Source organism: Thermobia domestica, chromosome 9, assembly GCF_964235325.1.
Source record: "Thermobia domestica chromosome 9, izTheDome1.hap1.1, whole genome shotgun sequence".
NCBI lineage: Eukaryota > Metazoa > Arthropoda > Insecta > Zygentoma > Lepismatidae > Thermobia > Thermobia domestica.
The window spans coordinates 92,372,538-92,394,596 of record NC_137462.1 but is presented as its reverse complement, the minus strand read 5'-3'; the positions used below and the strand labels follow the sequence as shown (position 1 = coordinate 92,394,596).

At 35.5% G+C, this 22,059-nt stretch overlaps 1 protein-coding gene across 4 annotated transcripts in view; it reads left to right on the top strand.

The window, feature by feature from the left end:
* Nucleotides 1-22,059, top strand: part of LOC145694857 (bifunctional FAD diphosphatase/FAD synthase-like) — a 51,409-nt gene extending 29,350 nt beyond the window's left edge. For all 4 annotated transcript variants that reach the window (XM_081771553.1, XM_081771556.1, XM_081771555.1 and 1 more), the window contains 7 exons: nucleotides 4,030-4,172; nucleotides 5,933-6,021; nucleotides 8,898-9,042; nucleotides 9,629-9,802; nucleotides 15,193-15,314; nucleotides 18,927-19,068; nucleotides 21,161-22,059. In XM_081771553.1, the coding sequence (XP_081627679.1) occupies nucleotides 4,030-4,172; nucleotides 5,933-6,021; nucleotides 8,898-9,042; nucleotides 9,629-9,802; nucleotides 15,193-15,314; nucleotides 18,927-19,068; nucleotides 21,161-21,290 (945 nt within the window). In that variant the 3' untranslated portion in view covers nucleotides 21,291-22,059. The remainder of the gene's footprint in view (nucleotides 1-4,029; nucleotides 4,173-5,932; nucleotides 6,022-8,897; nucleotides 9,043-9,628; nucleotides 9,803-15,192; nucleotides 15,315-18,926; nucleotides 19,069-21,160) is intronic.

The window sequence follows — 22,059 nt, the reverse complement described above, 5'->3', positions numbered from 1 at the left end:
TTAATAGGAGTACAAATCAATGCCATGCGTCGCACGGGAGACATAACTACGAGATTTCTTCCACTGAATATCAATATCATTTGTCTTCCATACCACACTTACCGTACTTAACACTGAAACGGAGACTGGAGCACAGATTTGACATTAATCCCATCTTGAAATTTTGAGGAAAGCTTGTAGTTTAGGAGCACAAGAAATACTAACATTTAACTTCGTTTTTATATACACACACGTATTTTTAAAGGACGTTTAAGCTCAAAAGTCCTGTCTCACCGTAAATCCGCAACTGACCACGGGATATTAATAGCATTGATAATCAATACCACGAGACCCATAGGAGAGGTAATTCCAGCCTTTCTTATCATTTAGCATCACTAGTGTCGTTTTTTCCACGTTGCACTTAACTTGGTGTTGTACAGCGCCACAATCACCTCTGGTGGCGAAAATTGGAACTAATTTTCTGTACCAATCGCTTCTGCACGTTCACAAATATACTCCTACCAAGTTTGGGTACATTCTGTCAAGTGGTTACTTCTCCAGAGTTTTCTGATCAGCGATACTTATTTTATGATAACCTGGTATATTAGTGTTGTATACTTTTTCTGCAGAAGACCCGGGTTCAATTTCCGGTAGAATCTCATTTGGTTCGAATCTTATGTTAAGCTGTAGATCAACGTCGTATAGCCTCGGTACTGAACGGGATACTATAGTCGAAATCAACCAACCAACTGAAAAAGTGACTGAAGAAGAGATTGCCGTGTATGTCTATTAAATTGAATTCTTTTAAAAAAGAAGTTGATAGATAAACTTACACAAAAAATATTTTATTTTATTTTTGTATCTCCCTCGTGGCTATATGGAGGGGACGGACAACTTCATTTGATGTCAGTTGAATAAATCTTTTAAAATTATTGGAAACATATTTCTTGTTCTTTTAAGTTGCAAGTGTATTTCTCGAGATATGTAGTTTATTATCAACCTCAAGTAATGTACGATGATACTCACTTCTTTGCTATTACAGCGCCATCGAGGAGGACAACGCAAAAGTACTTCAAGTAAAAGTTGTGTGTTTTCTGTCGCAGAATCCGAATCTGCCATAAATATAGGAAGTTCCCGTATGAAATTTTAAGGTCGTCCCCTCCTCCCCCTTAGGGAGAGATAGGACAACTTCATTTTTTGTGTTAGTTGAATAGAGCTTCTTAAAATATTAGACACGTGTTTTGTGGTTTTTGGATCGCAAATGTATGTTTCGAAACATTCAACTTTCCCGACCTTTTTGTTATACACTATATATATATATAAGATGGACCCTTTATCTTGATACGTCCTTGTAACTTTTAAATTAATTGATAGAAAACGCTGAAATTTCATATCATGCAAATATCAAGAAGGAGACATTGTTTTCCAATACAATCAGGTAACTGCTGTCATCGACCTAACATAAAGTGGTATTTTTTCGAATGGTACTGCTTTAGGTTATCACATATTTCAAATCTACATTTAAAACGAAAACTTACAATACCACTTATTATGCAGTGTTGCAAAGTAAGAAGCAGCTGTATCACAAACATTGAAAAGTAGCAAATTTTGGGGAGTTCTGGGATAATAATATGGATGGAGTAATTCACATCCAAAGTACTCTAGTGTCGAATACTACGGTCATCATCACATGATGTATTTTGAACAAATGGGAAGAAAGTTACAAAGAATTGCAAATTTGGCTTTTTCAAAGAACTTTATTTCGAAAAAAATGTTTAGATACGTACCACATCCAGTTCCGCAGATAGTTTTCAATAAAACATAAAGAACATAATGTCGTTCAAAGCAATTAATGTCTCAAACCGTCCGAGAGACATGAAAAAAAAATTTTGTTATTTTGCTTAAAATGGCGTATTAGTGGGAACTTTTTAAAATAATTTTGGACAATCGTATTTGATAGGTATAATTGCAACAAGTTCTCGGAATTTCATAATTTTAAGCAGTGATGCAAACTTTAGCGGTATTTATCATCTCTCCAGAACTTATGAGGTATCGAATTACTGCAAACAGCATTACGGTTTTCATATTTATTGAGAGTAATCTATGCAATTGGAGGAGATACTCGCCAAATTACTTTTTCAAAACAAAGACTTTTCAAAAAGTTTGAAATTTCGATCCTTCGTGTTTTTATTAGTATTTATTCGAAAACTGAGAAAATCGTGATCATAACATTAGACATTAAAGTACTCTGAATGTGCATTGCCAAGTCTATTTCAGTTGCGTTATTATTATTATAGAGGAAACCAAAATTTAGATATCTGTGATATTGTAACGTCCTTAGTTTGCAACACTAAATAACAAATCTGATATTAAGTTTTCGTCTGACATGTAGGTGTAAAATATGTTATAACCTGACACAGTGCTATTTAAGGAAAAAAAACGTAACTTTATGTTCGTTAGCAACACTATTAACTTGGTGATGAAACAGAATATGTCAAACTGCTCTCCTGCCTATATTTGCATTTACAGATTTCAACATTTTTCGTGAGTTAGATTTTAAGTTACAAGGGCGTATCAAAATAAATGGTCCACCCTTTATATTATTATTACTAATTAAAGTTGTCGGTTGAAGTTATTTTGTATTTACTAAGTGTAAAGCAATTATTAGTGAATATTATATTATATCATACCCAGTGTTCGAAGTGGGAAAAAGAGCAGAGGCGGTATGATTTATTATGATTTTGACTCGACATACCAGCTATCTAAATATTGAAATACAGTGAGGGTATGTTGCCTAAAAGATTGCATTTCTATGTGTATAATGACTGAAAACCATTGGAGATCGTCTCTGTAGTTACGGGGGGGGGGGGGAGGGCATGGAGAAACTTTGATTCCCTACAACAACTTTCTAAAAAAAAATAAAAATTTCCCCTTATATTGTATTATAGAAAATTATATACGAAAATGCTCAAAAACCGAGTTTTTATATTAACAATTTCCTGCGGGAAAACTCTCGGACTCCCACTCGACTGAGGGATATTACAAACCCCCGGAAGATCCGCCCTACAGCAAATAACCTCCAAATCCGCCCATGCTCAAAACACGATTTTTATATGCGTTAAGGTTGGTTTAAAGGGACAAGTTTTGCCGATAGATGTGACTACAGTCTTCGTAACTCTCTAATGTATTTTTTTTTTTACCTTTCCCGAAAATTCGTGATTTCTCTTACAAATTTCAACCTAGAGACTTCAAATTTTCAGAGAAGGAACTTCATAACCTATTGAAGGCAACAATCCGTGCCTTTTTTTATTATTTAGAATTTTCTTTATTGTTGAAATGACTTAATTGTTGAAATTGAATATCCAAATCTTTAACCATATACTGTTTCAACGGTATAAATATTAAAGCAATATTGTATTTTCTTTGTAAGGAAATGTATTACACATTCATCCACTTTCTCTAAATTGTTAGCGTAAAGAGTTTAATGCTTCCAGAAAGGTGTGCTTTGTGGAAAACGAAGTGTTTCGTAGGTATATTTGACATAGTGTAATAAGATTTATAAGAATTAAAGTGGTATCTTAAAATTTTATTAGAGTAGTATGTTAAAATGCACTGGATAATGTGTTATAAGCACTTCTCTGTGAATAGATATTTGGAAATGCTTACAAAGGTTATCAAGGAAATGAAAGTTACTGTAATACTGAATGAATATGTACTGTGGTTTCAAAGCTAGAAAAGCTTTGTTTTGCTTTCCGAAGAATCATGGACACGGACATTTCTGTTTTAAAGCACCTAAATTCAGAATTGGAAACCTTTGGATCCATGTTTGAAAAATAATTTCAAATTTACACTTTTAGGAAGGGAGTAATGAATACGAAACGCAATGTTAAAGTTATAAACAAAAGACAGTTCCTTCCACTGGTTTGAAATGAAATAGTAAAATTTCATCGGTCCCTATTGTTTCTATTGGTTTATGGCATTGGACAGGTATCAATTGTTTACCAAACGTAATTTTATTAAATAGATATATTTTTTTTCTTTGTCTTTCAGACTTTATTTACTACAGGTAGAATATTCTATACAAAGTTCCTGTATGTAATTATCGACGAGGTTACACTGGCGCCAGTTCTCAATGAAGTTGTTGCTCAAATGCCGTCTGTCTGTTTCGGTTCATATCCGAAACAATTTCACAGGTAATTACACTGATATATTTGGTTTCGTAAAATACAAAACAATAAACGAAATTTAAAACCCAACATAAAGTTGTATTTTTCCAAATATCACTACGTCAAGCTATTACATATTTCAAGTGTTCGTGCCAAGCGAAAACTTATAACACCATATTTATTCAGGGTTCATACACTACCTGGAAAACTTGGAAATCTCAAGGAAATTGATTTTGGAAGAAAAAATCCTGGATAATTCAGGGAAATCGATCATATCTAGTAAAAAACCTGGAAATACCAGGAAAATTGAGTTAATATTTTTGTATATTTTAAATGTATTCAAGTATGGAACAAAAGTATTTACTTATTAATTCCCTTAGTAGGCTTCTCAACTTAATATTTTTGCAACTTAAATTTTATTTATTTTAATTATTTATTTTCTTGTGACTCAATATTTAATTGCAATCGTTCATTCGAAAGAAGGGTGGCCATTCTTAAATATATAAATATATTATTCTTAAAATGTATGTGTTCTCTTACTGTTAGTTTCTTCCACTAGGCCTGGAAATTGCAAAATTAATACCTGGAAAACCTGGAAAATACAGTGAAATTGAGTTCAATATTATTGTATGAACCCTGTTATTATTAGTGCTGCCAACCAAGGTAGTATCACAAATATCCAACTTTTGGAGGATTCTACAATAGTAATAACGCAACTGAAGTGGACGACGCGGTGCACATCCAAAGCAACTTCATGTCGTATACTATGACCTTGATGTGACGCGTTTCGAATAAATACGGCCAAAGTTTCAAGGAATTGAAATTTGACTTTTTCTTTTCTTTTCTTTTTTTTCTTTTTTTTTTAAGTATTTCTTTCGAACAGTTGTTAATATATAACTGTCATATCTAAAAAAATTGTATCGTTTTCAATAGACGAAATAATCATAACCCCGTTTACAACAACCTGATGTCTCAAACAATTCCGGAAATGCAATAAACATTGGTAGTTTACAGCACTATTTAAAATTATGTAATTGCAAAACCAAATACACTCGCCAAAATGTTATACGTAAAAGCAAAGGAAAGTTACAATCATTTTAAATATTTCTCACAAATACATCATTCAAACTATGAATGTTATCAGATCTCTGGAACAGTTTGAGATATCAGGTTGCTGTAAACGGGATTATACTTGTTTTGTCTATAGAAAGCCATATAACTCCTTAGATATGGTAATTGTATAAACGTTTTCTTCCGAAAGAAACCCTTTTCTAAAAACTCAAAATTTTCGATTCCTTGAAGCTTCGGTTGTAATTATTCGGCGTTAGTACTGTTGTAGAGTCCTTCAAAATTTGGATGTTTGTGATATTGTAAATTATCTTTTGACATTTATACTTCAAATATATATGAGATGGAATGAGATTTCTAGTTAAACGTCTCACGATTATGCGCCGAAGCTAAGGGAGACAGTTGAAATATGCAATAAGCTCATGTAATATTTCAAAAAAATATAACTTTTTATTGGATTTGCAACACTGTTAATTTGGTGGTATTGCGGAGTTGGTCAAACTACTTTCTCCTTTTAATATTTGATTGTTACAAAATTTCAACGTTTTCCGTTAATTAGTTTAGAAGTTACAAGGACGGGTCACTTTAAGTAGTTCACCCTGTATATGGTCTTTACTAATAATGCAAATACAATGAAAGTAAGATTAGCAGCTCTACGATGATGCAATATTTACATTCCTAACATTACATATTATTAATTTTATCGATTATTGTTACAGCTACTACCGAGTGATGATAACAGTGGAAGCCGATACGAAAGAAGCATCACATGAAGCATATAATACTCTTCGAGATCGTCTGCCTCAAGGTGCATCATTTTACGTACATGGTTTTAGGGTAATACGCTTCATTGGATCATTATTTTCATATTCCTTCAATAACATTTTAGTATCCTTAATATTAGGAAATCAAATGAAGTTTGCTTAATCAACTTCCACTTATTCCTAATTTGTCAATACAACTAAGAGTTTTAATATTTTCTATAAATTTAATATTTTCAACGTCTCGAGTCCTTGTCTGGAAACACAAATTGCACTATGTGGCAACGTCACATATAAAGAACCGTAGAATAGATCTACCAATCTATCAAATAGTTATATCGATTCTTTCCAGATGGCAGCTAAAATCGATATTGATCGACACTAGCATCACTTATTAGTGTAGCAATCAATTCAACTACTTGTTGTATTCGTAGACTAATGCCAATGGCTCCAAGTTAATCTGCGACGTTGCCACATTGTGAAATTTTGATTCCCCATAGCAGCTGAAGGAAGCTGCCGGTAAAATAGTGCTCTGTGGTCCGTGGGCGCCATTTATAGAACACCTGATTTTATATATATATATATATATAATGGGTGGGTGTGTGGATGATGAAATTTTTCGCGTCACTCTTATCGTTCCCGAGGTATTAGCCAAAAAATGGCCGATTTCAGGAGATGTAAGGAGCCGTATCACGGGAACCGTAAGTTATAGAGAGATGGCATTGGTATTGATCAATACCTAAGAGGATGGTGAACATTTTGGTACCAAATAGTAACCGGTGGCCACTGGCTAATTGGCCACCGTTCCTCATATATTGACCAAAAAAGTTCTAATTTCTGGAGATTTAATGTGTCATATCTCGGGAACCGTAAGTCATAGAAAGATGATATTTTGCGAATTTTTGCGAGAAAGCGAAGAAGGTGCGGATACAAAGATTAACTTTTACATGTAGGAACAATCACAGTTATCCTTCCCACTCCATCTCTCCATTCTTTTTAAGTTCGTTCTGGCAATGCTCTTGGAACATTCTCTCACTGGTTTATTATTGTTTTTTGAGCGTAGATGCTTCATTCATTAATTAATTGTTGAAGAAATTTGCTTTGTATTTGTTCAAAGAATTAATTAGGAGAATGTAATGATGTTTTGCAAGATTAAGAATAAGTTAAACTCTTTCTGTATTGTCATGTAAGGATTTTTGACACTTTTTTTGGTTGGTTGGTTGATCATACCGATTGATGATTGTCGTCCCTTTTCTGCACTGAGGGTATGACAAGATACTTACTACGTAAATTAGGATACGAGTACTATAATTATTTTGTTCGACGAAGTATACTTCCAAGGGAGGTTGAACACAAAATCACACGCACACGTTTGAAATCATATATTGCCGTAAAGATACTGTTCATCAGGTGTACCAAACCTTTCTAAATGCCAGGACTACTTTTCATTTCTGAAATCACCGGGTGTCTACTTATGTATTTACTAGCCCGTTAGAGGATATCATAATGTAATAACAATGCAAACAGTGTGACACAGACTGCGGTTGACACATTGGACATCCCTGCTATACATAAATGATAGAATGGAAAGGTCTTACACACTCCATTATGGATTGTATGTTGTTTGTCCTAAGTACTCTTACAGACAAATCTACATATAGTTGTTGTTTTTATGTGCTATTAACTTCCTGTAATCAAGAGGGCGTGTCTTTCGAAATCCAGACGGAGTAAGGTTTAAGGATTGAATCGGAATCAACAAGGATAAGATTCAATACTATTTTCAACTTAGAGCAATATATATATATATATATATATATATATATATATATATATAATAAATTGCCAGGGTAAGAACAAGCTCAATCCTGCCATTGGCGCTCATAAACATAATAAAAAACAGCTTATCCTCTGAATACTTATAGTTCTATATAAAGGAGACGTACTTTCCCTCATATCAGCATCTAAATTCGGCTGTCATCTTAAAGTGGGAAAGAATAAAGAAAATTGGTTGAAAGAGGCGAGATACGATGAAGAGCAGAAGAGTTGCATTTGTGCAAAACTGTCGGACGTAGAAGTTTTCTTTCCTTGTTTGTTTGTTCATCTTGTATTACATGTCAGTACTTTTGTCAGATTTTTACCCTAGTATTTCTTCGTATTTGAAAATGGCTTTCCTTGTCCTTGTGCTCTTGAAGGTGGCATTCATATTTAACTGACATTATCGAGAAGAGTTGTTCTGTTTTACGGAACTGGAAATATCGTCCCCTTCTCCGTAGTTTTGTTGAACGATATGCTTGCATAGAGTAACTAAAACTATATATAGGATAAAAATTAAAGTGTGAAATATGCGAGACAGATCCGGGAATCGAACCGGAGTCTCTGGCTTATAGTGCCAGTGTGCCAATAGCTGCGCTACCCATTCGTTCCGTAAAAACCCACACATCATTCGCTCTATGGGAGTAACGTAATGAATTGTACTTTGACACTATAAATCACAGAGATCCGAGTTCGATTCTCGTGCTAGTCCTTCATTTTTTGTTCAGGATTTTTATTAAATTATCTTCTATAGGGTGCATAATAAAAGGAAAAATCTGTTGATTTCTGCCTATTTTCTCATATAGCACTGTATTTATATGGTGCTGATGTAGTTATAAAAATAAATCCCTATTGTTTAAGATATATTTATTTAGTTCTGCGTAGACTAGCAAATTTACGACTATAAGGGAAAGAAGAAACAATGCTCAGGGGTACCGAGCTAAATATCTGCAGTCGGAATGGCGTATAATTGTAGAGAGGAAGGCTAGAAACATGATTACTATGCAGCTTCGGCTCTGCCTTTTGTGTATAGAGCATTTAAGTATAGTTAGTTTATTATGCATCATATTTATAATTCTTACTGAAAATTTTATTTTCTTCCTTCTCGTAGAGAAAATCGTGAATTACGACGAACAGCCGCATGTAGATGCGTACAAGAAAATATCTAAGTTAGTCGAGAAGGAATATCATAGTAATTTCTCCATATTACTACGGAACACTTTGGGCATGTTGGAAGAGTGTGTTGAAAACTACAAGTAAGTAACACCGTAATATATTCTTGTTTACATAAGGTAAATTCTTCAGAGCTGAAGTAAGATAAAAATACACCGTTGTATAATGATTCATGAATAGGGAGCTTTTTTATTATGTATAAATCGTTTTTAGATGGGAGTAGAAAATATTATTACAAATATAATATGTCTCTGTCAAGAGAATAGGAGATAAAATACCTTTATTTTTACGTAAGAACGAGTGTTTTTATTTTCATTTTCATTATTGAGCTCTCTTCTGACTAAATAGTCAAATAGTTGGCATAGTTAATTTTCAGCAGAAGACAGGGGATCGATCCCTAGTTGAACTACATGTAATTGGGACCTCGCGTTAAGCTTTCGGTCCACGTCGTAAGTAATATTGTTGCGGAAAAAAGAACCTTAATTGCAGAATAAAATTCAATGTCATTACTGTTTTCAATCAGACGCATTTTGGTAGTTGCTGTGTTTATATACATAACTTCTTTGGCTGGATTCCTTCACTTATATCCTTTATCATCATAGCTTTTTCTTTCTTTTCTTTTCTTTTATGCAATTCTTATTTTAGTGAACTAAATACTTCTTATTTTAGACCTGAGGAATTGTGTTTCGCCTTTAACGGCAGCAGAGACTCCACTGCTGTTTTACATTTGCTTCATGCTGTCATCAGAAAATCATATCCAACAGGAAAAATTTCGTGCTTGTACATAAGGAACTTGAAACCATTTCCACAAGTGGAATCCTACATTGATGACGCTGTTCAGCGGTAAGTAGGACTTTCATTCTGTTAAGTGAATATAATAATATTACGAAAAGAAGTTCCATAAGGAATCATAATCAATAGAAATGTATCAAAAATTAATTAGATAGATAGACAGGTATAGGCAAAAGTGGCATTTTTTAACAGGATTCAGCAGAAAAAATTACAAAAGATAAGTAGTTAACGATTTGTACTCTTCTTATTCAGTGCTGACCCTCCCTTTCAAATGCACTGTAAAATCCTGTCTTGACGCAAAGAAGCTAAATTTAACTTTGCAGTTGTGGTGTTAAAAAAGGCTGTATGTATCTCTATAACGATTCGATTATTTGTGTTAATTCGTGTGAAAACTCATCAATTAACATTTTCCATCTTACATGTCTCAGCTTGCTTGTGCTGGAACCAAGTGCAACAGACACTATCATTTCCAGAGTTGTATTTCTGAGAGACTAGACGAATTTTACAATTTATATATATATATATATCGGGTGTTGCAAAATAAGTGTGACAACTCTTGGGAGGTGACTCCTGCCACTGAGACAAGAAAAAAAGTTCTCTTCAACTTTCTGCTATCGGACATAGTTTCAGATTTACAAGGCGCCGAAAGCGTGGGAAAATGACTTTCGGACGCCAATAGTTCTGAAACTATCCAACATAAAGAGGGCGGGTAAAAAATTCACTGAAGAAGTCATACCTGCTCTATTGAATTTTGCACGTTTCACAATCCTACCGTGCACGCGCAAGAGATTCCCCAAAGGAACGTAGGGAGTCCCGGATAATCTGCCAAATGAAACTTGGTCTAAATGGATATGAATTGATAGGTTTTCTACCAGGTAACAATAATTCGTTTGTCTTAAGTCGATATCTGGAACAAATACAAAATGGCGGACACCTTTATGCCCGTTGTGTGTGGTTGCATAATCGCCAGGTACGGATGCTGACCAACAGTGACGTTCTGAGTATTAATTGCATCGAATTTGTACTCAAATGCTCTAGAAAGACATCTGGAGTGTCGGTACAGCATAACAGATGAAGCAGGGTGATTCACATGTGTGGAAACACTTAACGAAAAATGCCCAGAAATGCACTCATACTCAGTAAACGTGAGTTCAAAGCGTCGGAAATGTAAGGATTAGCGTCAAAAACATGAAAGCCATTGCCAATTCACCAATAATATTTCTTCAAGCCGATGCAATATGATGTGCACGGTTGCATATCAATAAGGATGCAACAACTGAGTCCAAGTTGAAATTGTGCAATGGACTCAGTAAGAAACTGGGTAAACTAGATGAATGTCACTAGTGGGATCGCGTGATCGATATTGAAATGTGGCCAATGTGTGTGTTGATATCAACATGTAGCTAATGAACAAATGTCAACATTGCCGGGACATCGTCCCACGTGAGAAAAATAGGAAAATAACTACTCGGGTCCTGAATCTGAGGCCGTGGGCTCCCAGTAGGATTGGAAACTGCGACCTCACGAGCAAAAGCGAGCGCTCTAGCCCTAAGGTTCGAAGGAGCCTCATTTTGTCTGTATTCATTTCTTTGAGGAGTGCCCACTTTGTTTGGCAAGCCCTCTTGTACAGCGAGGGACACTTCTAAATGGTACAGCCATATGGAGATTTACGGCTAAGGTGTACCATTTAGAAGTGTCCCCCGCTGTACAGCCTCCCGACATACTTGTGTGTTTCATTTTGTTACTCCTACTGGACAGTTGTAAACAATCAGAGCTTTAAGACGTTTGTTCCTATCTCTCATGTTGTTTTATTTTCCATGTGTATGGTGTTCCAGCTGTAGTGTTAAATGTGCCAAATCGGTTCATTTTCGTCTTTGTCTTGGCATGTGCACCGTGTGTAAGATACAAATTTCTGGAGGTTTTTTCCTATATTTCGAGTACATCATATGTCTCAGAAGACGTGTGACATGATACAAGTTTGTTATTTTCACGCTCTATCAGAGTTTGAACCATGCATTAAGAGATTTCTTTTCATATGTGTCGACTGTGGGACAATGTCCCAAACAAAAAGGGACATTGATACAATTGTGTTCTAGTTACGTTCTACCAAAAGGTGCACCAGATGTAATAGCATAATGTACAACGTTATTTTCCTAGTTTTCGCATGTGAGATGGTGTCCCAGCAGTAGTGCGACATGTTGACATTTGTATATTAGTTACATGTTGATATCAACACACACATTGGCCACATTTCAATATCGATCATGCGATCCCACTAGTGACATTCATTTAGTTTACCCAGTTTCTTACTGAGTCCATTGCACAATTTCAACTTGGACTCAGTTGTTGCATCCTTATTGGTATGCAACCGTGCACATCATATTGCATCGGCTTGAAGAAATATTATTGGTGAATTGGCAATGGCTTTCATGTTTTTGACGCTAATCCTTACATTTCCGACGCTTTGAACTCACGTTTACTGAGTATGAGTGCATTTCTGGGCATTTTTCGTTAAGTGTTTCCACACATGTGAATCACCCTGCTTCATCTGTTATGCTGTACCGACACTCCAGATGTCTTTCTAGAGCATTTGAGTACAAATTCGATGCAATTAATACTCAGAACGTCACTGTTGGTCAGCATCCGTACCTGGCGATTATGCAACCACACACAACGGGCATAAAGGTGTCCGCCATTTTGTATTTGTTCCAGATATCGACTTAAGACAAACGAATTATTGTTACCTGGTAGAAAACCTATCAATTCATATCCATTTAGACCAAGTTTCATTTGGCAGATTATCCGGGACTCCCTACGTTCCTTTGGGGAATCCCTTGCGCTTGCACGGTAGGATTGTGAAACATGCAAAATTCAATAGAGCAGGTATGACTTCTTCAGTGAATTTTTTACCCGCCCTCTTTATGTTGGATAGTTTCAGAACTATTGGCGTCCGAAAGTCATTTTCCCACGCTTTCGGCGCCTTGTAGATCTGAAACTATGTCCGATAGCAGAAAGTTGAAGAGAACTTTTTTTCTTGTCTCAGTGGCAGGAGTCACCTCCCAAGAGTTGTAACACTTATTTTGCAACACCCGATATATAACTAATTCTATGGTCTATGGAACCCGAAGGTTCAATGCCGCGTTCACAAAAGCTCTCCACTGACTTCTATCCTTAGCTAACTGCATCCAGTTTCCACTTTGTATTCCAATATCTGCAAGATCCATCTTAATATTGTCCTCCCATCTGCGCCTAGGTCTTCCTAATGGTCGTTTTCCGATTGGTCTTCCAGTCAAGACTTTGAAAGCGTTTCTACTTTCTTCCATTCTAGCTACATGACCCACCCACCTAAGCCTCTTAGACTTGACGACCCTAACAATGTTGGGTAAACCATATAAATTATGTAGTTCCTCGTTATGAAGTTTCCGCCATTCCCTATTCCCGTTCCTCTTGGGTCCGAATATTCGTATATGTGTGTGTGTGTATACATGTTGTTTCAAAACAACACTTGACAACGTTTGGGAGGTGATTCCTGACATCAAGATAAGGCGAAAAGTGTAGACCAACCAGGATGCACAAATGCTTCCTTTCGGAGTTATAGGCTGCCGAAAATATGAAAACATGAAGTTTAAAGATCCATAGCTCCAAAATTATGGGACCTACTGTAGTCGGGTGAAGACTTCACTTAGGAACTAATGCGTATGTTATCCAAAAATACATGTTTCAGAATCCTGACGAACTCACGCAACAATTTTTATAGAGGCAGTTTTGCTACGGGCATATAATTTGAAGTACTCACCAACTACCTGTATAAAAATTGTTGCAGAAGTACCACAGGATTCTGGAACACGGATATTTGGATAGGACACGTACTGGTTCCTAAATAAAATCTTGAACCGACTACGGTAGGTCTCAGAGTATTGGAGCTTTGGACCTTTGAAATTCATTTTTTTTTTTCAGCAGCTTATAACTCCTAAGGGAAGCATTTGTGCACCCAGGTTGGTCTATACTTTTCATCTTATCTTGGTGTTAGGAATCACCTACCAAACGTTGTCGGTGTTGGTTTATGTATATATATAAACACAAATACATAAAAATATATAAAAACACAAACACGTAAGAGTTTCAACACATTAACTGTGTCTTCATCAGACTTCCACTCTTTTCAACTGAAAGTCTGATGAAAACACAGTTAGCGCGTTGAAACTGGTACGGGTTTTTGTTTTTATCTATTTTTATCACATAGCCTTGAAATATGTTGTGTAATAGAATAGTTATACATTGTTTTTAATAGTTTATATGTACTGTTTAGTTTTCAACTATTTTGCGGTGAGGAAGAATGCCTTGAGCCTCCTTTTGAGTACGCTTCTATAGATGGTCATATTGTTTAAGAATTAATGTTAAAATTATTATGTACCATAATTTTATTTCAAATCATTGCGAAATGTATGAAAAATTTTTCTTTTAGAAAAAATCATTTTTAAGTTCTAGGGTTTTTCAGCTAATGTTCATTTAAAGTAAAGGGTAGTCGAATCACTTCTTCGACGATAATCCTACTGGTGATCGAACCCAGAATCATGGGCATGGAAAGCAAGCGTGTTGCCCATTCGGGTATCTGTGAATCCGAATATTTATATTTGATGATTTTGTCGGTAATTTCAGATTCAGTGCATTGTATTATCCAGGTATTTTACTATCTTACGTATTTGTATATTGCTCACTATCTCAGGAGGCATGGTGGCTCAGTCGTAGAGCGTTCACCTTTGTTGCGTGGAGTCCCTGGTTCGATCCCAGCTCGCACCAAGTGGGCTTTGTGGTGGACAAACCATATTCGTGGGTTTTCTCGGGGTTCTCTCGTTTCCTTCCACGTTATTTATTCCATCATTTCATTCATTTCTCATCATTACCGTCTCCTTTAGCCTAGCCGGTATAACCATGGAACATAAAACTCAAAGATTTCATTTCATTTAATTTTTCCCACTGTCTCACACAATTAGAAAATGTTAAGGTTCTAATCTTCCAGACTTCGGTGCTGATAGACTAGTAAAATTTTTCAGTCTTGGTTCTAGAAAAGAAAATTCGAATCTTTCCCAATTATTTTTCTTCCATCCAAATTCTGTCATATTTTGTATTAAGAAACATATTTCTTGTTATTACTTTTCCCGCTCTGAAAAGTACAATTTAAATGAAGAGAAGAACTTCAGAACTCTGTTTTTGTGAGACAAACCAACCACCCAAAAATTTAATAGTAAAATTAATTGTTCCGTGTAAGGAACGTAAAAATGCAGTGACTGGTTATTTATTTATTTTGATGTTCTGTATTATTTTACGAACCACTTCCGTAGTAGTTATTACACATTTATATTGATCATAAATCATTATTTTTGACGTTATAGAGCTAAATGTATTGAATTTGTGTCATTGACCTAAGGCTTTCTTGGCAGGTATCATCTTGATATCACGAAGGTAGATGGTGCATTAAGCTCTAGCCTCAAATCGTTTGTAGATTCCAATGAATGTGTAAAAGTTCTCGTCTCAGGTGTACGATCTTCCGATGCTGATTCAGGTAAGTTAATTTAATGAACTACCACCTGTGGTTTATTTTCTTCCTCATCTTCAGGAATGGTTTCTATTTATTTTCCATTAAAGCTGATATAAACATATTGGTGATTATAGCAAAGATAAAGTGTGGCATATTTTTGTTAATCGTTTTATGCGGTAAAAACATGGACATTACGCAAAATCAATTAAAAAAAGACTGGAAGCTTTCGAAATGTGGGTGTGAAGAAGAATGGATAAAATTAGCGGAATCGAGCGGAAAACGAATGAGAGGGTTTTATAAATGGTAGGGAGAAACGACTATTTTAAATGTATTTGAAAAGAGGAAGAGAAACTTGGTACCTTGGCTGAGAAGGATCTCTATCATGAGGGTCGTGATAGAGGGTATATGATTGCGGAAGAGAGGAGGGGGGTGAAAGAGGCTGCAGTTAGTTGATGGACGGTATCAGAACAAGGAAAACCGTATATGAAGACGAAGAGGTTAGCTGAAGACCGTTGAGCATGGAAACTTGTCAGTTGCGGAAAGTGACCTGCCAATAATGGTAGAATACCTATGATGGCGAATCTTTTATGCCGCTTTGGATTTTTAACTGATTATAAGTACTTTACTGGGTTCACTTCAGAAACCAATTCTGCTGCTGCCATTGGTCAGACATTGAATTGAAGAATGGCTTCTAAAGTTAAGTTTTTGAGGAAAAGAAATTATTAATAATATGAAAATCACTGTTTAAACTATTGTAGATCACCTACACACACAGACTACCTAAAAACATAAAATCACAGTTATGCACAAATAAAAGTGTATAAGACGCAACTATGTACTCACATTATAGTTCGCGGTGGTAGTGACAGTACACAGACAAACTGCCACCAACAACTTCTTGCGCCAACAGTTTATCTTTGTATTGAGAGGGGCTAATCTCGACGTAAGATATAGTTTCTATTTGGTCTAGGAATTAATTCGTGCGGGTGGACAAGAGATGGCGCAACAAACGGAGCGTCCCACAGTTCCGTGTATCCACACATGTGTTGCAAACCCCTGTCATCGCGTATTGTTCGTAGTATAGGGCAGTGGATTAAAGCGTCAACAACACCAGTTTGTAGTTAAGTGAACATGGCGCAATTTGTGCCTGATAAAGTGTTTTTGCGGGGTGTCCTACTGCATTACTTCATGCAGAAAAGTGCGACTGAAAGTCATCGTATTTTGGTGGAAGTGTATGGTGACCATGCTCTAGCTGAGCGAACGTGTCAGAAGTGGTTTGCACGGTTTAGAAGTGGTGATTTCGGCTTGGCAGACCAAGAGCGAGCTGGACAGCCAAAAAAATTTCAAGACGAAGAATTGACAGCATTGCTCGAGCAGGATTCGTGTCAAACGCAGGAACAACTTGCAGCAGCATTAGGCGTTGATCAAACAACAGTCTCCAAACGCTTGAAAGCCATGGGAATGATTCGAAAGATGTCACATTGGGTTCCACATGAATTGAAAGACAGAGACGTTGAAAGACGAAAAACCATTTGCGAATTGCTGCTTCAACGACAGAGCAGAAAGGGGTTTCTGCATCGAATTATTACGGGTGATGAGAAGTGGATCCATTACGAGAACCCTAAACGAAAAAAGGCCTGGGTGAAACCAGGTGAACCAGGTCCATCACAACCAAAACGAGATATTCACTGTGCAAAGGTTATGCTGTGCATATGGTGGGATATGAAAGGTGTGGTGTACTATGAGCTGCTGCAACCGGGTGAAACTATGAATGGAGAATTAATGCGTTATCGACGACAATTAATGCGTTTGAAGCAAGCTCTGGCCAGAACACGACCAGAATGGGAGAACAGACATGATAAACTTATTGTTCAACATGATAACGCTCGCCCACATGTCGCAAAACCGGTCAAAACCTATTTAGAAAATGTCGGATGGGAAGTTTTACCCCACCCGCCGTATTCACCAGATGTTGCTCCTTCGGACTACTACTTGTTCGATTGCATGAACAACGATTTGATTGGACAGCGGTTTACTTCTTCAGAAGATATCGAAACGTGGGTCTCTGACTGGATCGCTTCCAAGGATGAGGACTTCTTTCGCCACGGAATCCGTACATTGCCTGACAGATGGGCGAAAGTAGTGGCTAGCGATGGACAATATTTTTCTTAAGGTATTTATGTATTTTGTGTTTGTACTACAGCTTCAATGTGTGCGTACCAACCGCACGAATTAATTCCTAGACCAAATATTATTTTCAAGAAAAATCCTGGAACAGTTACAAACGTTTCTTGAAGCAAGAGATCTATGTAATTATTCCCAAGAAGTCCTGATTTTTGAAGAGTAGGCAATATTTTACATTTAAGTAATAATATGGGCAATGTAGAGTGAAACAAAATAAATTTTGCTGAAGTTGAAGCAAAGATCCTCTAAATGAACTTTAGGACGTTCATTTCTATTATATCTCTAACATTAAGGAATAGGTATTCTGCTCAACATTGTTTTGTAATAACAACGTTGGTCACTAACAGATTAAAATGGTCACTAACAACGTTGGTTTAGATTAAAATGGTCACTAACAGTTGGAGGTTAATACACTAGGATGTGATTATACTCTTTCCATTCTTCTTGTTAGCTCCCTTGTAGGTATATGGTTAGCGTACGCGTCTTTGACACAAGAGATCTGTTTGGATCGATTACCGGTAGGAGCTCATGTGGTGCAGATTCTATTTAAGCTGTAGGTCCACGTCTCATATAGCCTCGCTACTGAAAGGGACGCTCAATCGTAATCAATAACAACAACATTCTTCTTGTATGGTAGGTCGATATGTCGATCTCATATATATCTACTAGTCTCGAGCTGTCTCGTGGCTATATAATTAACTACGCATTTTTGGCGCTTGAGAGCCGGGTTAGATTTTTGGTGGGAGGTCGTGTGGTGCGGATCCCAAGTTAAGCTGTACATACGTGACATGTTGCCTTAGTATTAATGGGATATTAAATTCTATATCAACCAATCTTTACTAGTCTCCTCATTATCTGCATCTGTTGTAAGAAGGACACCTACCTTCAATAGGCACTTACAATTTTGCAATCTTGGTAGCTCGCAGACATGCAATTCGTGAAATATTTTATGTGCTAATAACTCTTGTTCGTTGAGTTACATTTTCAGTTTTGGTTGAGAGTTGCTGAACTTACAGCCTTGTCAAATAAGCTTCGTTTATTAAAGTTTAGCCTTTAGAATCGGTAGTTTAGCTGTTTTTCAGGTGTTTCTTAGTCGAAGTGCCGTCAATTAATATTTGGGCACTTGATTTTATATTTAAGTGTAATATAAAATAATACAACACAATTGACACATTTTTATGTCAAACAGAACGTACCTGCAACAAATATCCAACAGAAATTCCTAAAATTATTAATCCTTTCTGGTATTAGGTCTGTTGAAAACTGTAGTCTTCGCAGTTAATAATTTTCATGCTAAATTTCTATTAAAATTGCTTACTGAAAGAAACTTTATGACGTAAAATGGGTTGTGAGAAAATTACATATATTACTATAAGATAAAAAAAATTCTTGATTAAGTTTCACATATAACCTCAATTACATAAATTCTTTTTTTCTTTCTTTTTTTTTCAGATGTTCTTAAAATATTTTCTCAAGTTGATGATGTATGTCCACAAGTAGAGAGACTTTGTCCAATTTTGAATTGGAAATCGTCTGACGTGTGGTATTTTATTCGATCATTATACTTGCCGTATTGCAGTCTTTATGATCGAGGGTAAGTTTTTGTTGCTATATCCTAATTTCATACAATTAAGATAATAAGATATCCAATTATATGAATATATATTATTATTATATATACATAGGGTATATTAAAACTCGGGCTATAGACCAATTCCGTTATGGGTAAAGATAAAAAAGATGGAAAGAGAGTTTTTTTAAAATATTTTTAATCAAAAATGGTGGTATTTTTTCAATCGCTAGGTGTTTAGGCTCCACACTGGTGAGACGCCCTATGCTAAATGAAAAAAACAACGTTACTAGATCAGCAGGCTGTTCCACTGGGTTCTCAACATATCAACAATACAGCATTGTTGGGAAACGTGTTCAGTGTGTTCTAGGTACTTCACACAACAATATGCATGTTCTCCATGTCATTTTTGCATGCCCTTACGCTCCATGTCATTTTTGTATGCCTTTACGCTCCGTTTGGACATCCTGCTGAACTGGAAACTTGCTTTTTCATTCAATAGGGCACCTTACTAATGTGGAATTCAAACGGCTAATGTTATTGGGAAAATTCTATCGTTTTAGGTTGCAATCTACTTATTTCCAACAACTTTCCCCTCCTTCAATTTTTTTGCTATCTTTACGCATATCGGATTTATGCTATGGCACCAGACTTTTGATATACTCGATACTATATCTAAAGTAAAAGAATTGATATTTCGATTCGATTCTTTTTCTGTTATTAGTGCGTAAGTTTGTTTTTTTAATGCTCATCTTATTTCAAAGACATGATTGGAACTCGATCTACCGTCACACTTTAATAAGGCGTCTCGTCCATGACTATCACACGGTTTGTTTCAAGATGTGGAAGTACGTTCAGAAATCAAGTTCCAAATTTTGAGTCATCAGTTCGTTTGTGCTAATTCTTAGTTGATTTTGATTTGAAGATGATCTACCTCTGAGTGACAGATCTTTCGTCATTTTCAATTAGGTCCAATAATTAATATTTAACCTTTGCCGTAGGATTCTTACGCACAATGAGGAATCCAGCAAAAAAGGATTAGGATTGTTTACTTATATCCACAATTTTATCTACCATAACCTCTAATATTGTACGGTGGTCTTAGATTTTTCCACACATTACTCTGAACTTCTTAATTAAAGAAAGATATTCCCTCTTCTGTAGTACAATGTCCTCGCTGTCAACTACAATAGACTTCCTATATCGCGATTCATATATAATTACATTCTTTTCAAATGGCCTATGGAGGGTAGAGCAGTGCCTTCCTGCACCAGTCTGTTTCTTATTCGTGTCGGCCAATCCTTCAAAAATTAGATTAAAATGAGCTGTTTACCCAAAGAATTGAAAACATTCAAGATGGATCGCTACCATTTCGAAACTTTTTCCGCGTTTATGTTTTATCACAAAATTGCAAGATTTACAAGTTCTTGATTCACTAAGCAGTAAATATGCAATATGCTACAAAAATGCACAATATAGTTTGATTGAAATAAATATGTACTCTACAGAATACAATGGATAAATATATGTGCTAATTACACATGACATTATGTCAGTACTCTGCGTATTCAATAACCTACTAGTTTGCCTTTCAACCTCCTTGACTTGTAAATGAAAGAATTATGAAAATTAACTTTATAGCGAGTGAGTTCGTATTTTTAATAATTTATTTAATAACGTTAGAGTACTTTAAAATGTTATAGTACCTTGATAAATATCGTAAAACTCTTAATACATCAATAATAATAATCAGTATTTTGTTAAAGATGAAAATTAAATATCGTTAGGCCTATTAATTATTAGTAACAGAGGTTGATGAGGACCAAAGTAACAGCAATACCTTCCCAGTGAACATCAAGTGCAAGTGAATTAGAGTAGAAATTTAGATTTCACACGATATTATATTTTACAAAAAGTTTTCCTCCCTGACATCAGCTACTTATTCTGCCCTACTGCAGTGGCAAAGAAAGGGAAGGGAGTTCGTTTTTATGTCTTATCAGCTTAGCTGGAATGAATAGTCATAATTATGTCAATTAATGTGGGTAAGTTTGTACACTTACATGGTGAAATAATTTTCAAATTCATGATTTTTTTTCTTTAATTTTATTTGTACTAGGTATACTCATCTTGGTGATGCAAGTACTACATACCCTGACAGGAGACTTTCCAGTATTAATCATTGGGGCAGAGAGGTGTTTCTTCCGGCTTACAAGTTAGACCATACTGAAGAAAAAGCGAAGATTTAATAAAGCGTTTAGTAATACTACTTGTTGTGGTGTAGAACGATACAAACAGCATCAAAAGTGCTTCCTCCAATGAAATTTCAGTTGTTAATATTCTTTTGTATTCCTCCACAAATTAAGTAATCCTGATAGCTTAGTTTTAGCCAATGTTCTGCCATATGAATAAGACATTTTTTATATAATTTCTTTTCGTGTTTGTAGTGGGTTAATATAAAATAAGCTCAGTAAAAGAGAAAGAAATTTTGTTACTTACTGTATGTATTCAATTCTATTTGGAGCTGCAAGAAAGGAAGAGAAGGTAAACAGACATTTCAAACTCATATCATTACTGTTCTGTTCCGTATCTGTTGGCTAAATGGGATTTTTTCCAAACCCGGAAATCTTGTCTTCTTGAGATTTCGATGAAATTTTATTATTTATTAAGAAGATATTTTTATTATTTATTTACTTTGAAAAAATAATTTTTAAATATGATTTTTTGAAATTCTTAAATTTTCAAAATATCAGACACAAAAAGAACATTCATTCAAGTGATTATTTTGTATGCAGTGGAACCGTTTAATCTACAAATTCAGTACTATGGAAAACTCATTTTCAAATCGTGACAAATTACTTAACTATTTTGATTATGTAATTTATACAGTATAATACTAGTGTAATAAAACTGTTGTGTGTTTTTGGAAGACATTTTGTACGAACCTCAAAGTTACCTCTTTGTAAATATTGTAAGAAATATATGTAATTATGTAATATAATTCGTTTCAGAATAAAA